This window comes from Eretmochelys imbricata, chromosome 12, assembly GCF_965152235.1.
Source record: "Eretmochelys imbricata isolate rEreImb1 chromosome 12, rEreImb1.hap1, whole genome shotgun sequence".
Taxonomy (NCBI): domain Eukaryota; kingdom Metazoa; phylum Chordata; order Testudines; family Cheloniidae; genus Eretmochelys; species Eretmochelys imbricata.
The window spans coordinates 9,517,151-9,531,199 of NC_135583.1; the positions used below are offsets into that span (position 1 = coordinate 9,517,151).

The following is a 14,049-nucleotide window of genomic DNA, read 5'->3' on the forward strand; positions in this document are numbered from 1 at the left end:
CTGTTTTGTGTTGCATACAGTTGCTGGGTGTTTTTGTAAAAAAGTGGTGAATGCTTTTGCTTTATTTCATATCATTTACTTATTATATGCAGATTAATTTTACCGGGGAGTTGGAAATAAAGACCCCAGGGTTCTGCTCCAATCTCTAGCACTGGCTTGTGTAAACTTGGACAAGTCACTTAAACTATCTGCGCTTTAGTTTACTCTTATGAAAATGCATTTATTTCAGAATGTAGCTACCTCACAGAGTTTTGAAATGTAAGTATTTATAGAGCACTTCAAGATATTAGAATAAAAGGTGTGGAATAAATTCTTGTTTGTTCCTAAATATAATGCTAAAATATGATTGCTAATTATTAGTTAATTTTCTTAAATCTCTTTTGAAAATTGACGTGCATGAGACTCCAGATTAGGAGTTCTGTCCTGGGGGTGAGGGTTAGCAAAATTTTCACCATCTTATAGAGAAATATAGACTTTTGCTCTTCCATGGCTCATCCTTCTGAAAGGGACGGAGGCATCATTCTGCCGGCCCGACATGTCTCAGGAGACATGCTGCCTGCCTGGAGCCCACATCCCAGATGTTACAGAAAGTTCGCTGAGGCTCATCTGTTGGTCTAGCCACTGCCCCATGCTGCTCATCCACATGAGCAGATATTGCCTAGCTTGACCCCAAGCAGATCCACAGTGACTGCAGTGCCCTGGGAGCAAGGGGGAGGGGAGGACACAGGCTGTGTTCTGATCCATCCTCCTGGTTGAGTGTAAGGACCCACGCAGGGACACATACATCCTGGATATGAATGCATGGCTGCACAGATGGTGTCAACAGGAGGATGTCGGCTTCCTTGACCCTGGGATGCTGTTCCGAGAAGGTCTGCTGGGAAGAGATGGAATCCACCTGACTAAAAAGAGGGAAAGCATCTTTGCTCACCAACTTGCCAGCCTAGTAAGGAGGATTTTAAACTAGATTAAAAGGGGGAAGGTGATAGCAGACCACAGGTAAGCATAAAAAATCCCGACCTTAACAGAAGGCTAGATGTTTGGGGGAGGGGGAAGGGAGCACAGAAAACTACACTATGGTTGTGACACTGCACCCCATATTCATCATAGTTGTATGGTTATGATATGATTATAATGTATGATGCATCTGGTACAAGATGCATCTTGTGAGGTTTCATTGGAAAAGTTATGATTTGCTGAACGATTGTCCTATTTGTGTGCATGTATTATTTTTGTATCTAAAGTTATGAATATTTACTATGTATCTGTATTTCAAATGTGGTTACACCTGGGTGACACCCACTAGGCAAAGTGCTTCCAGTCTAGACAGTTGGTTGTGAAGAGCCTGTTCAGGGTAATGAGCCATTAGGGGAAACAGTAGGCCTTAGGAGAAGCATATTGCCCACCTGGTTAGCCTTCCTGTAGATGTTTCAGCCAGCCTGTGAGTAATGGCTACTATGACTCAGCAGGGCATGCGACCAGACCACATGACACCGAACTCCATTTTGGTACCTGTATTTTTCCACAAGCTGGACTGAAAACTGAGTTTGGAAAAAAGGGTTCCCACCATATGGAAAAGCTACATAAGGTGGGGTGTGACATTATCTCTTGGCCTCATTCTCCACACAAGAACTCCTGGAACCTGAGGAACAAAGACTGAACTGGGGGAAGTGCTGGACCCAGGCTAAAGGGATTTCTAGCCTATGTATGGAAACTTGGTGGACTGCTTGTATCATCAGTTAGGGTGAGAAATTGCTAATTCAAATCCTATCTAGTATTTTAGGCTTAGTTTGCGGTTTTGTTTATTTGCTAGGTAATCTGCTTTGATCTGTTTGCTATCATTTATAATCTGTCTTTCTGTAGTTAATAAACTTGTTGTATGCTTTATCTAAACCGGTGTGCCTTTAAGTGAAGTGTCTGGGGAAAATCTCAGCTCTGTGAGCAAAGGCTGTTACGTATCTTTCCCACATTGAGGGAAAGGCGAACTTTATTAATGAGCTTACATTGTAGAGATTTCTGTGCGGTGTAAGACAATATAATTCTGGGTTATTATATTCAGGGAGCTGGGAAATTGGCTGCCTGTCTTTGAGTGGCTTAGGTAAAGCACTCAGGTAACTCAGTTGGGCGCGTTGCACCACCTGTCGTGTTGGGTGATATAGCCAGCTTTTCCAGGCCCTGTTATCTCCGACAAAGCAGTGTGAACAGGGCCAGCCCAGCTGGGTGGTTAGAAGGGCATAGAGGTTCCCACAGCTCCCAGACTGCACCCCGGGGGTGACAGTCCCCATCACAATGGTCATAAGCCACAACAGGGAAATCAGTGGGAGAAACTGCTTAACGTCTTATATGACTATACGCAAATGCTTAGGAGTATGAGGAATAAACAGAAAGAACTAGAAATATTCGTACATAAGCTACTTAATTGGCTTCACACAAACTTGAATGGATAAATTTTGTGACTGGAATATTGGTATAGGGGTGTATAGCTTGTTTAGGAAGCAGAGGGAGAAGGTATTACATTATACATGAATACATTATACATGATAAAGATAAAAGGGCTAAAAAAAAAAAGGGAGGGGGGGGTTAATATTGGCAGGGGTCTATTATAGACCACCAAATCAGGATAAAGAGGATGATGAGATATTGCTAGAAAAAATAACAAAAATACACAGAATACCAACATAGCAGTAATGGGGACTTTAACTGCCAGGCATCTGTTGGAAAAGTAATAAGGCAAAACACAAAATTTCCAATAAGTTCTTGGAATGTATTTGGGACAACTTTTTGTTTCAGAAGATAGAGAAAGTAACCATGTGGACTGCCATTTTAGACTTGATTCTGACCAGCAGGGAGGAATTGGAAGCGAATCTGAAGGTGGAAGGCAATTTGGGTGAAAGTGATCTTGAAATGACAGATTGCATGATCCTAAGGAAAGGAAGGAGTGAGACTAGCAGAATAGGGACAATGGACTACCAAAAAGCAGACTTTAACAGACTCTGAGAACTGGTAGGTAAGGTTCCACGGAAAGAAAATCTAAGGGAAATAGGCGTTCAGGAGAGCTGGCAGTTTCTCAAGGAGGCAATATTAAAGGCACCACTGCAAACGATGCTGAAGGGAAGGAAAGATAGGAAGAAGAGTAAGAGGCCAGTATGGGTTCATCAGAAGCGCTTTTAATGACCTGATCTGGAGGCGGAGGGATCCGCTGTAGAGACGCTCACGCCAAATAGTTAAAATGAGTGGGGATGGGGACAGCAAATTGTCTTCCTTGGCTTTATCAGGCGCCTGCCGCTGATCAGCTGAGTTAAGAATGTTTGCCTGGATGTGGGGAGAGGGGCCTTAAAAATGGTGTGGGGGAGGCCAAAAATGAAGCAGCTTTCTTTGTAGTAGCTGGTTGTAACCCTTTTTTCTTGAATATCTGTTTCTTTATTTGCTGCTGTTTGTCTTGGGCCAAAAGATGCTTGTCCCTAATGTAGGTGCATTAGAGGAGATGGCATGGCATCTTGTCATAATTTGTCTTCTGGTGTGCAAGGTATATGGGGTTTGTGGCTTCTGGCAGTTCTGAATCACCGAAGGGGGGTGGTGTCTGTGTTCCGTGAGTGCCGGACAGCACCCAGATGGCTGTGCTGCAGAAAACAGCTATGTCTTAAATGTGTATCCAAGTCCATCTCGGGCTGTGCTCCCCCTGGTGTCTCTGGAGACATTTATGCCTTTACACAGACCTTGCACTCTCTGGCCCCTACAGCACACTGCCGCTTAAGAGGTATAAATTACCCCCTTATCTTATTTAGTTGTATATATTTTCTCTTTGGAAAAATAATGTGAAATATAATCCTATTTCTCTAATCCAACCAGTTCCCAAGTGCAGCCCTCCCCAGCATGTGTTGCTGCCTTGTTTCATGAGTAGCCCTTTTGCCTGACTTGTGTGTAGCAACTCCCACAGTGCTGACCTTTTCCCAATTCCCCCTCTCTTTATAAAGCTGATCCTCCTGTCCTCCTTATCAGATATGGGGCCAAATCCTACTCTCCTTACTTCTGCAAGCAACCCATTGACTTCACTAGACTACTCACATGAGTCAGACAAGCAGGGTTCACTCTGTTTCCAACCATGTGATTCCCATCAGGAAAACCCAACTTTCCGTTGCCAAGGTCCATTTTACCTCTAGTTCTAAACAGATTTCATGCTGAAATGGAATATTCAGGCCGTATGTTCTAACTGATAGACGCACTAATGATTGCTCCCATTTCAGAACTGCATAAATCTTTCCTACAGCTCAACATCATGGTCAGATGGTGATTCATCATTATCAGAGCCTGGTTCAAAAGACACAGATGTCAGCTGGCATTTTCAAAGGGAGCCTATGCATGTTAGCTCCCAGCTCCTGTTGGAATTCAATGGAATTTGGGCACCTAACTCATTTAGGCTCCTTTGCAAATCCAAGCCTGCCTTCCTTATCAAGGTTTTATGCTTGCCTGAGCAGTCCACGAACTGTGCACAAGCATAAGCTTGCATATCTGAAGTCTTGCCTTTGGACCTGACCTAGAGTGCTCTTTAATCTAAAGTTTTTTTGCTCTAGAATATGAAGACTAGCTCCAAGACACTATTTAATGTAGCAAAAGCATTTACAGATTGGTGACATTTTACAGCTCTTTAGTGGAGGAATTTTTGCTCATCTTTTATTGAAAAAGCTGTTCTTCGTAACACTATTTAGTCTCGTGCTTGAAATTGAGGGTTATCACTTTTCATAAGCACCAGCATTGCATCTTATGCACCGAGACAAATACTCTTCTTGTTTATTGTGGTGTGATCACATGGGCTTTTCAGCCAAGTCAGAGCAAAATATCATGGTTCTGTGTGGTGGAAGCATAAATAGTGAGGTAATTGCAATAGAATACAATACAACTCTATTCCAAGTCACTCCCTTCATGCAAACTACATTCCAAGATGCCTCAGAGTTAAATATAATCACCTAAAATAAGGAAGAAAGGGAAAAGGAAGGTAGAAAAGTTGTCTTCAGTGTTGAAACAGGACAAACAGCGGATGAGATAAAGGGACTTTGATCAGTCCCAAGCAATAACTGATTCACGTGATGAAATGTACACCTGTGCAAGTGGCCTGCAGGAAACCTATGCATTGTTTTGAGGACTCAGGTGTGACTTAAGTGGTGCATCATTCTCTGCTGTACCTGAGTGAATTTCAGCCACAAGGAATGTAAAACTGCTTCCCAGCTGTTAACCTGGTTCCACATCCCCAGTTGACACTAATCTATCCTTTATTTAGCAGCAAACTATTTCTCTTGATGGGTCACAGCCATTTCCTCCCAGCTCATGGACTGCACTATTTTAAAGGTAAGGTGGCATTTCCCTTACAGAACAACCTTTTGAAAGTGGGGTTAAAACGTTAAACCTCTGCTTTTCGGTCAAAACGTGTGCCCTAAATTTAATTCATCTTTTCCCCCCAGTTCTATTTACATGTATATACGCACACTCAGTTTAACCATTTTAAAGCACTATGTATGATTAAAGTCTTGGAATCTACTGTAAGGGTTCTAAAAATTCCAATCTAGATGGTAATTTTTCGAATGGATCAGTATGGTCAGTCTTATTCCACGGTAAACGCACTTCACAGAGAATTTTCCTTTTTTTTTTTTTTTAAAGGCATCCCAAATGTTTTGGGTAAGGCTACGATTATGTGACAGAAGTCATGGAATCCCTTGACCTCCGTGACATTTTCTGCCCCAGGCTGGAGCTCCCAGCCCCCGCCTTGGTGGGGGGACCCCACAGCTGCCCTGACACTGTGGTGGGGGACCCGTGAGCCCCAGCAGCAGTGGATGCTGAACCCACCTACCCCTTTTGTCAGGGATAATTTTAGTGAAAGTCAAGGACAGGTCATCGGCTTCCGTGAATTTTTGTTTATTGCCCGTGACCTGTCCATGACTTTTACTAAAAAATATCCTGGCAAAAACTTAGTCTTAGTTATGGATGTTCGGGATGAGACACCAGCTTATCAAAGTGGAGCTTGATACTGCTGAACGGATGGTTTCCCTGCTTCTAAATTAACCTCAGGACTTGGCTTTCTTAGGGTTTCAAGCTGAGGGTGTCATTCCCAGCACAGGAGACATGCCTGCACTAGCTGGGATGGAGCTAGTGTGCTAAAAATACAAAGTAGCTGGTAGAAAGAAAAGGAGTACTTGTGGCACCTTAGAGACTAACCAATTTATTTGAGCATGAGCTTTCGTGAGCTACAGCTCACTTCATCAGCTCAAATAAATTGGTTAGTCTCTAAGGTGCCACAAGTACTCCTTTTCTTTTTGCGAATACAGACTAACACGGCTGTTACTCTGAAACCTGTCATTATGCAAAGTAGCTGGTGTGGCAGAAGGGGCTCGCTGCTCTGAGTGCATACTTAGCATCTTGGGTGGTATGTCCTCTGGGTGGCTAGCCCCTGCTATTGCTCGTCCCATCACAGCTACACTGGTTTTCCTATGCGAACTGGATCAGAGCTAACGTAAGTATGTCTACGGGAGCTGAGACTCACACCCCTCCTCAGTGTAGACATCTAACACCTGTGCTGATGTGACTAAACAGCTTTCACTACACAAGTGCGAACTCCTAATGTAGAGGCACTATACCAGGTTAGCTTAATTCAATAAATTACCAAATTTAAACAGGTTTAAGTGGGTTTTTTTTAAATCCGTTTAAGGGTTCTATAATGGGAGTTTGTACGGGTGTAATAAAATCAATTTAGACTGGTGGAACAAGCCCACCCCAGGCCAACCCTTGGTTGCTTTAACCCACTCCCACTTTTGTCTGTGTCAGGACTGGAGCCACATTGTGCTAGGCCCAAAGTTACTTATGCCCCATACCCAGCAGGGTTTTTCCCCCTTCTCTCACGTGAGAGTCTCTGAGGCTACTGGTAGTCTCCATCCCAGCCCCACTTCCACTGTCCCTTCCTATGTCACTCCCTTGTTTCCTAAGCAGTTCTTGCTGTGGCCACTCTAAGCCACTTCTACCCTACTGTCCTTTGGGATCTTACTGCCACCAGGTCCATGCTGCCCTCCTGTCTTAAAGAGGGGCGTGGGAGTGGCTTACCTGGACAGTGGCAGGCTCCCTAGGGTCTGGACATCCCCTGGGACGTGCATCAACTTGGTTCTTCTATTGGCCTGGTGGCTGACCTTGCCAAAAGGGGACAGGAAGGAGTTGTTAGACACAATCCATAAGCCTAGTGGGGGGTGAGTTGAAGGGACGGGTTAGGCAGTATAGAGCCGAAGGAGAAGCTATGAGTGAGTGTTGTTCTTCAAAGGACTCCAGTGAAAGCAGTTCTTGTTTGCAAAAAGAAAAGGAGGACTTGTGGCACCTTAGAGACTAACCAATTTATTTGAGCATAAGCTTTCATGAGCTACAGCTCACTTCATCGGATGCATCACGAAAGCTTATGCTCAAATAAATTGGTTAGTCTCTAAGGTGCCACAAGTCCTCCTTTTCTTTTTGCGAATATAGACTAACACGGTTGCTACTCTGAAACAGTTCTTGTTTGTATTTCCTCAGTTCCCTTTACTGTTTGCTGTCTACACCCAGCAGCACTTCGCTAGTGCCTGAGACTGACTTATATTTGCATTGCATTCAGCTTGCACAACGGACATAAACAGCAGAAGTAGTGAAAAGACGGTTAGATTTTACAAGTCCTACTGTTTTTATTGTTGAATGTAGTGTTAGTAACATACCGAAGGAAGCTTGCTGGGCTGGTTTTCAAAACCTGAAGCAGATGCCAGTTGAGGTGCTCAGCTCCTCTGAGAATTGGGCCACATGGGTTTTACGTTTAAATGATTTTTTTAAAAGCTGATTGTCCTTTTCATACTCTCCAGAGGCTGCTCTGTTCTGTCTGCTTGAGACAGACCAGCAGTTAGAAAATAGGCAATAGACACAAAGCAGAGAATTATAACACCAGCTCGCTTCAGAAACTTCTCTGGCTTTCTTTTGTATGACATCTAAGCAACAATCAACCCAGCCCAGAGTTAGGTCTTGGCATGCACCTCCACATCCAGTTTACAGCCCTGGAGACAGGCAGACTTAGAGATGCTGAATGTGGAGTCCAACCCCAGTCCGCTCACTAAACAAGCCCAGCCTGGATACTTACGTATAGTGTGAACAGGGTTGGTCTGCCTGTGGGTTCCTGAGACTCAATAAAACCCTTTGTACTATATTAACTTCAGGTGTTTGCCTTGGTCTCATGGAAGTCAGCTTTCGTCTCTTGCTAGTGTTAGAACTCACCTTTCACCGTATTCTTCATCCCTTGCCAGGAGTCATGCCCGTCTTCAAACGCGTGGGGAAAGGCTTTGTTAGCCAAAGCCCCCCTGGTGCATTCAGTCCATTTTCAGAGGCCCAAGTGGCTTTTAGTAAAACAAAGCCATGTTGAAAGTCTAATTTTGGATGGTGTTTTGAAAAAGTTTGTTGTCTTTCATCATGTGTTTGTGTGTGTGTAATTTACTCTGCAGTTTGTTTTGCTTGGAGAGGGAAAGTGGAAGGGTCAGTTTCTGATTCTTGTGCACTTCATGTACCTTGTGGGGGAGGCGGTTAGGGCTCCAGCACTTCAGGAGAACACCAGAAAGAAACTGGCTTCACTGGAAACGTACAGTCAAAACATTCAAAATTGTGTGCCTGAAGTTAAGCACCTTAAATCTATATTTAGGCACCTAAAGGAGGCCATTTTCTTTTGGAAGTTGCTGAACATCTCTGAACTCACCTTAGTTTCCATGGGAGTTGCGGATGCTCTATCTGGAAACTGAGCCCAATTTAAGCACCTAAATATGGATTTTAGGTAGATTCACTAGCTTAAAGACTTTGGGGCGCGCGCATATATGTATATAATTCAGTCGGTTTCGTACATTCCTCCCTCCCACATCCCTCTTAAAACAAAAGCTAAACTTTCAAATCTCAGCTGCCTAGCAAAGTGTCGTACACTCTACTATTGATGTGTGCACCTTCAAACTAGCAGATTCTCTTGACTTACCATAGCTGCGTTCTTCCAAGCCAAAAATTGATCTCCTTTCCTCAAGCTGTCTCCATCCGTGCATTATTCTTACACATGGACCTAGGGCCTCTCTTTCAGAAAAACTGGTCCCCAATTCCTTAGGAGCAATTCTCAACCTGAGGTCCTTGGGGTGGGGGTGGAGGGGTAGAGCCCTTCCAGGTACCCTGCAGGGCAAAATATTGACCGAGACAAATCAGGGGGTCTGGGATCTGTCTGCTATTAAAGGCTCAGCAGCCTAATAAAAGTAGGAGAGCTACAGCCTTAGTGGGGGTTAATAGATGTGTTTGATACTGGATGACTGGATCTATTTTATTCATGTGGGAATTTGTGATAATTACACCGTTAAGGCGATTTTTTATTTTGATATAAATTTGTATCTTGATGCTGACATTTTACAAGCATATGCACTGCTTTAAACTCAGACTGAATGGGCAACCCAGAAAGCTTTGACAAATAAAAAGGACTTTCTGGCCCTGCTATAGGTAACAGCCCTAGTGTTTCTTCAGTGAAGAAATGAGACATTCCAAAGACTGGGAAAATGGAGGCCAGGAGAATGCCAGTTCTACCCCTGCCAGCCCTCAGGGCACGTGTGCCGCTGCTGAATGTGAGCCTTTCTCTGTCCCAGCAGCTCTGCCAGACTTCTAGCTGCGTTTCCCCCTCCTTTTCAGCAAGGGCCAATACAAGACCCCTTCTGTCAAGGCTCTGGCCTAGCTCCTTCCTCTGCAAAACCCTCCTTATAATTCTGCCTCCATCGTATTAGGGGGAGGGGTTTACATTGAATCCAATGGATACCATGTCCCTACATTACAAGTGGGCTACAGCTATGGAAACAGTGTATGAGAGGAAGGAGCCAGTCTACTTCTGCACCCCAGCTTGAAGGTAAGGACTGCTGGACCCTGACTAGTTGTGTGGTAAGAAATCATGAGGTAAACTAAGGACAAATTTCCTTTGTAAGCATGAAAACCTGAGATTAGAAAAAATTCGTTGTGGTATCCAACATGTCATCAGGTTCTTTCTCTGCTCAGAAATACAAGCATATGTGAGTTTTACTAAACCACACACCCCATATTCATCTTGATAAGTGGACATGCATGTTCATATACTGTCTTTTAATTGCAATAGAAATAATTTCCCTACTAGAAAACTAATCACCACATAAAGCTTTTCTGTACAGTTCATAAATGCATACATATGGCACGTTTACCAACCTCGCGGGATGTTTTCCCCGCCAAGACTGGGACTGATTTCCAGTCTCTGCAGAGCTTCCGTACATTTCATCCATGTTTTCTGTGTGAACACTTTATACATGAAGTATTTACTCCCAGAATTGCCAACATATCACAGAAACAGAAGGATCATAGGATGATCCACAGTTGACAATTCTCCTGAAAGTACATTATTATAAGGTCCCTTTCTAACCAAGAGATAACACGTCACTGCACTTCATCAGTAAGCACTACGGTGCATCAACAGAGGTTAACAGACTCCCTCCCCATGAACTGTGCTGCATAGGGAAAGTTAGAATTGAGACCCTGGTATAGCAAATGGAAAACCAAGAAAAGCTGGTACTGTGTACGATCCTGCAGCTATGAAAGGGACCTGTGTGATAGGCTCCAAATCAGGAAAAACAGCCCTCTGCAGGACAACACTTACACACAGGCTTAAAGTCGATGGGACTTAAGCACATTCTTAAGTTCTCTCCTCAGTAAGGATGGATTTAAGTATATGCTTAAGGCTCAGATCCTGAAAGGTATTTAGGGGCCTCACTCCCATTGATTTCAAAGAGAGTTAGGTGCCTAAATTAGCAATCATAGTTTCAGCTTTTCAGCTGTGCATCCGGACCTATAATTTCCTGGATCAAAAGGCCTTTCCTAATCCTCTTTAAGAGATTCACTCCCTACTTGTGCTGGCCAGTGAGTACTTATTTTTAAGGTTACCAATGATCAGAAAATAAAATGCTTTCAGTGCTAAAATGCTGTCCAGGCTGTGTTGAATCAAGCAATCCAGTGATCCTCTCCAAAAGTTTAAATGCTTATTCAAAAACTTTGAATGATAAATTGAATGTCACCTAATGGCAGAAAGTTGTTTGTTTCGTTTGCTTGTTTTTTGCTGCAATGTCCTGAAGAGCTTTGATTTCAAAGCCTTTGTGTCTGAAGGGTATTTCCCCCCCCCCCCAGTGTCTGAAAAGGCCCAGCTGCTTCTCATATTTGACTGCATTCAATACACGAAAGGCCTGAATCTCTATAAACTAGTCCTGTATGTCAGTAATTTCTTCCAGATCAAAGAACACAGTAAGAGACACATGGGGCAGAGGTATGCGTTGGCCATTGCTCTACGCGCCAGCTGAGGTCTGAAATGGAGGATCTGGACCATCAAGGTGAGAAGATGATCAGCTGTTGTGAGAGGATTTTCAGCTTCCATTGACTGTAAATCAATTTACAACAAATTGTTGAAAGCTGCCATGAACCCGCCCAACTTGTGTCCTGACTCAGCATCCGTTTAGCAGGAGTTTCACTGACATGTCGCTATGAATGAGACGTCAGTACATAGGGAGGGGCAACAGTGAAACTTCTTATCCTCACCTTCAAGGCCCTTCACAGCGCTGATCCTTCCTACTTACTTGCAGGTCTCTGATCATGTGCCCCCCTCACCCATCCTCTGGTCTGCCGGCAAAGCCAGCTTCTGCTTCCAATTTTGTCTCCTCTCCTCCCATTCTGCATGGAGCCCCCTCCCTGAACTAATCCATAATGCCACGGCCCTCTTCTCCTTCAAGACCCACCTCCGCTGTAACACCTCCAAGGAGCCAGCCGATTGTGGTTTGGTTTGGTTTGTGCATCAGTTGGGGAGAGCTGATTTTCTCTACTTTAGCTATTGCGCAATTTGGTAGTTCTTGCTGACTCTCAGTAATCCCAGCCAATGATTTTTTATCTTCACGACCCCTGCCCTCATCTCCCACCCTACCCTGCTCCTTTTATGTCACATTCACTTATCATGTTAAGTCTCAAATTAGATTATAAGCTCTTTGGGGCTGTATTTTACTGTGTGTTTGTATAGCACAATAGTCCTAGCTGGGAGTCTGTAAGCTCTACTGCGATGCTAATAAATAATAATAAATTATATCTAGTTTTGTGAATTACTTGGAATCAGGTTAAGGGAAAAAATCCTACGGCATATAGTGTGTGCCAACATGGAATTCTGGCAAATGTCTGCAATAGGGTGGCCTTGTCTCCCAATAGTTTACACGAGATGAGCTAAATCAGCGTGATAGGTTGCAACCTCCCAAGGTTCTTCTGAGCTTGGTTCATCACGTACTTCTGCCGTGCTTAGCCTGCTTTATCAGAAGGCTGCTGTCTATCATTGCTTTGGTTTTTTTTCTCTTCCATTGGAAAGGCTTCTTCACCTGCTTCTTCTGGGTGCAGGAAAGCTGTGGGTTGTGAAGCAGATTCCACATTAGCCAGATTTCGGCTACTTTTAGACTGTGGACTACCATGAGATCTTTGTAAAAGCAGGGGTCAAATGTCTGCAGGTGCGGGGCAGCTGAGGGTTTCACAATGCCAAACGTCTTGAATCCTTCATGCAAAACAGGTTTGAGATTGATTCTCTGCAAGCACATGCCCAAAAAGACATCATCAATGGGGAAGAGCTCCACCTCTTTGCAAGCCTGGAAGAGCTTTTTCATGGTGCTGCTGGACAATAAGAAGCCCCCACCGCCTGCATAGAGTGGGTATGTGCCTAGCCCATACATTGTTTCTGGGATATAATATTTACTCTTCTGCACCCGGATTGGGTGAGCATTGTAGATGATATCCCCAACAAAGAGGTCTTCTGCAGGGTCATGTCTCTCGAGGAAGTCAATGATGTTCTCCACATTGACAAAAACGTCAGCATCCCCTTTAAAAATGAACTTCACACTGGAACAAAACTCGTCAGCCCAGTTCAGGAAGTGGATCTCTTTCAGGGTCAGATTGAAGAAAGTATCCAGAAAGTCCCAGAGTAAAATGTCCTGGTACATCAGACTCTCCTGATGGACAAGAATCTCCCATGTTGCAAGTGCTGTCTTATTCTTTGGTATTCCTAGGAGGAAAACTCTTTGAACCTGCACCCCGTTCACCAAACCCTCCCTGCCCCAGGTCTTACGAACTATCTCACGTCTGTCAAAGTCCTCAACCACCGATTTGATGGCTATAAGCAGGAAGGGACCTCCGGGTGTTCTCAGGCATTTCTTGGGCTGGTTAATGAGAAGATCAAAGTTCCGATTGTCCTTGTTTAGAAGGTAGCGCTTGAAGTCGAAGGCAGAATGAGTCAGCGGTGGTGAAGTGGTAGTTTGGGCCTTTTTACTTGCCACCTCCGCATCTTTAGCAATAAAAATGATTCTGGGTTGGCCAAATGTCACCTCCGCTTGAGGATGCCACTTGCGGGCTTCAGGGCCTGGGAAGATTCTCTGCGTTGGTGAAGGTTTCTTGTGCGTTTGTTCCCTGTTTCCTGTTGTCCGGGAAGTACGCTCCAACTGGGAATAGAGTAAAGAGCAAAGCACTACCACCAGGAAAAGGGTGCAGATCGCATCCCCTTTCAGCCGAACTCTCATTGTCTCCACACTTCTTGTAAGGAGTGTTAAAAGCTGTGCTTGGTGAGTTGCTCAAAACCCATGTCCATCTGCAAATAAACACATTGTACATCAGTGCAGAGCACTTAACATCTTCAAAGCACTCTGGTAAAAATTAATTTAATAACCACAAGACACCCGGGAGGGAGGTATTAATATTCTTGTTTTACCAATGGCAATGCTGAGACCCATTAAGTGCTTTACCAAGAGCTAGACAGCAAACCAGTGACTGAGCTAGGAGTTGAATTCAGGAAGGCCTGGCTTCCAGTCACTTGCTATGACCTCTAGACCATGTTGCTGTTCAAGTTACCATGAGGAAACCCAACTTTTTCTTAAAACCTCTCCGCTGATACAGTGGTTGATTCACCCCCACTCCAAAACCACAAAAGATCCCACCGTTGTGTCCTAGAAGAACGTAGAGCAA

The 14,049-nt window shown here is 44.1% G+C and overlaps 1 protein-coding gene across 1 annotated transcript; it reads right to left on the bottom strand.

Moving 5' to 3' along the window:
* Positions 1-12,326: 12,326 nt before the first annotated feature.
* B3GNT9 (UDP-GlcNAc:betaGal beta-1,3-N-acetylglucosaminyltransferase 9) lies at positions 12,327-13,607 on the bottom strand. Its single transcript, XM_077831336.1, has one exon. The coding sequence runs from the start codon at positions 13,605-13,607 to the stop codon at positions 12,327-12,329; it is 1,281 nt and encodes a 426-aa protein (XP_077687462.1).
* Between the last annotated feature and the right edge of the window lie 442 nt (positions 13,608-14,049).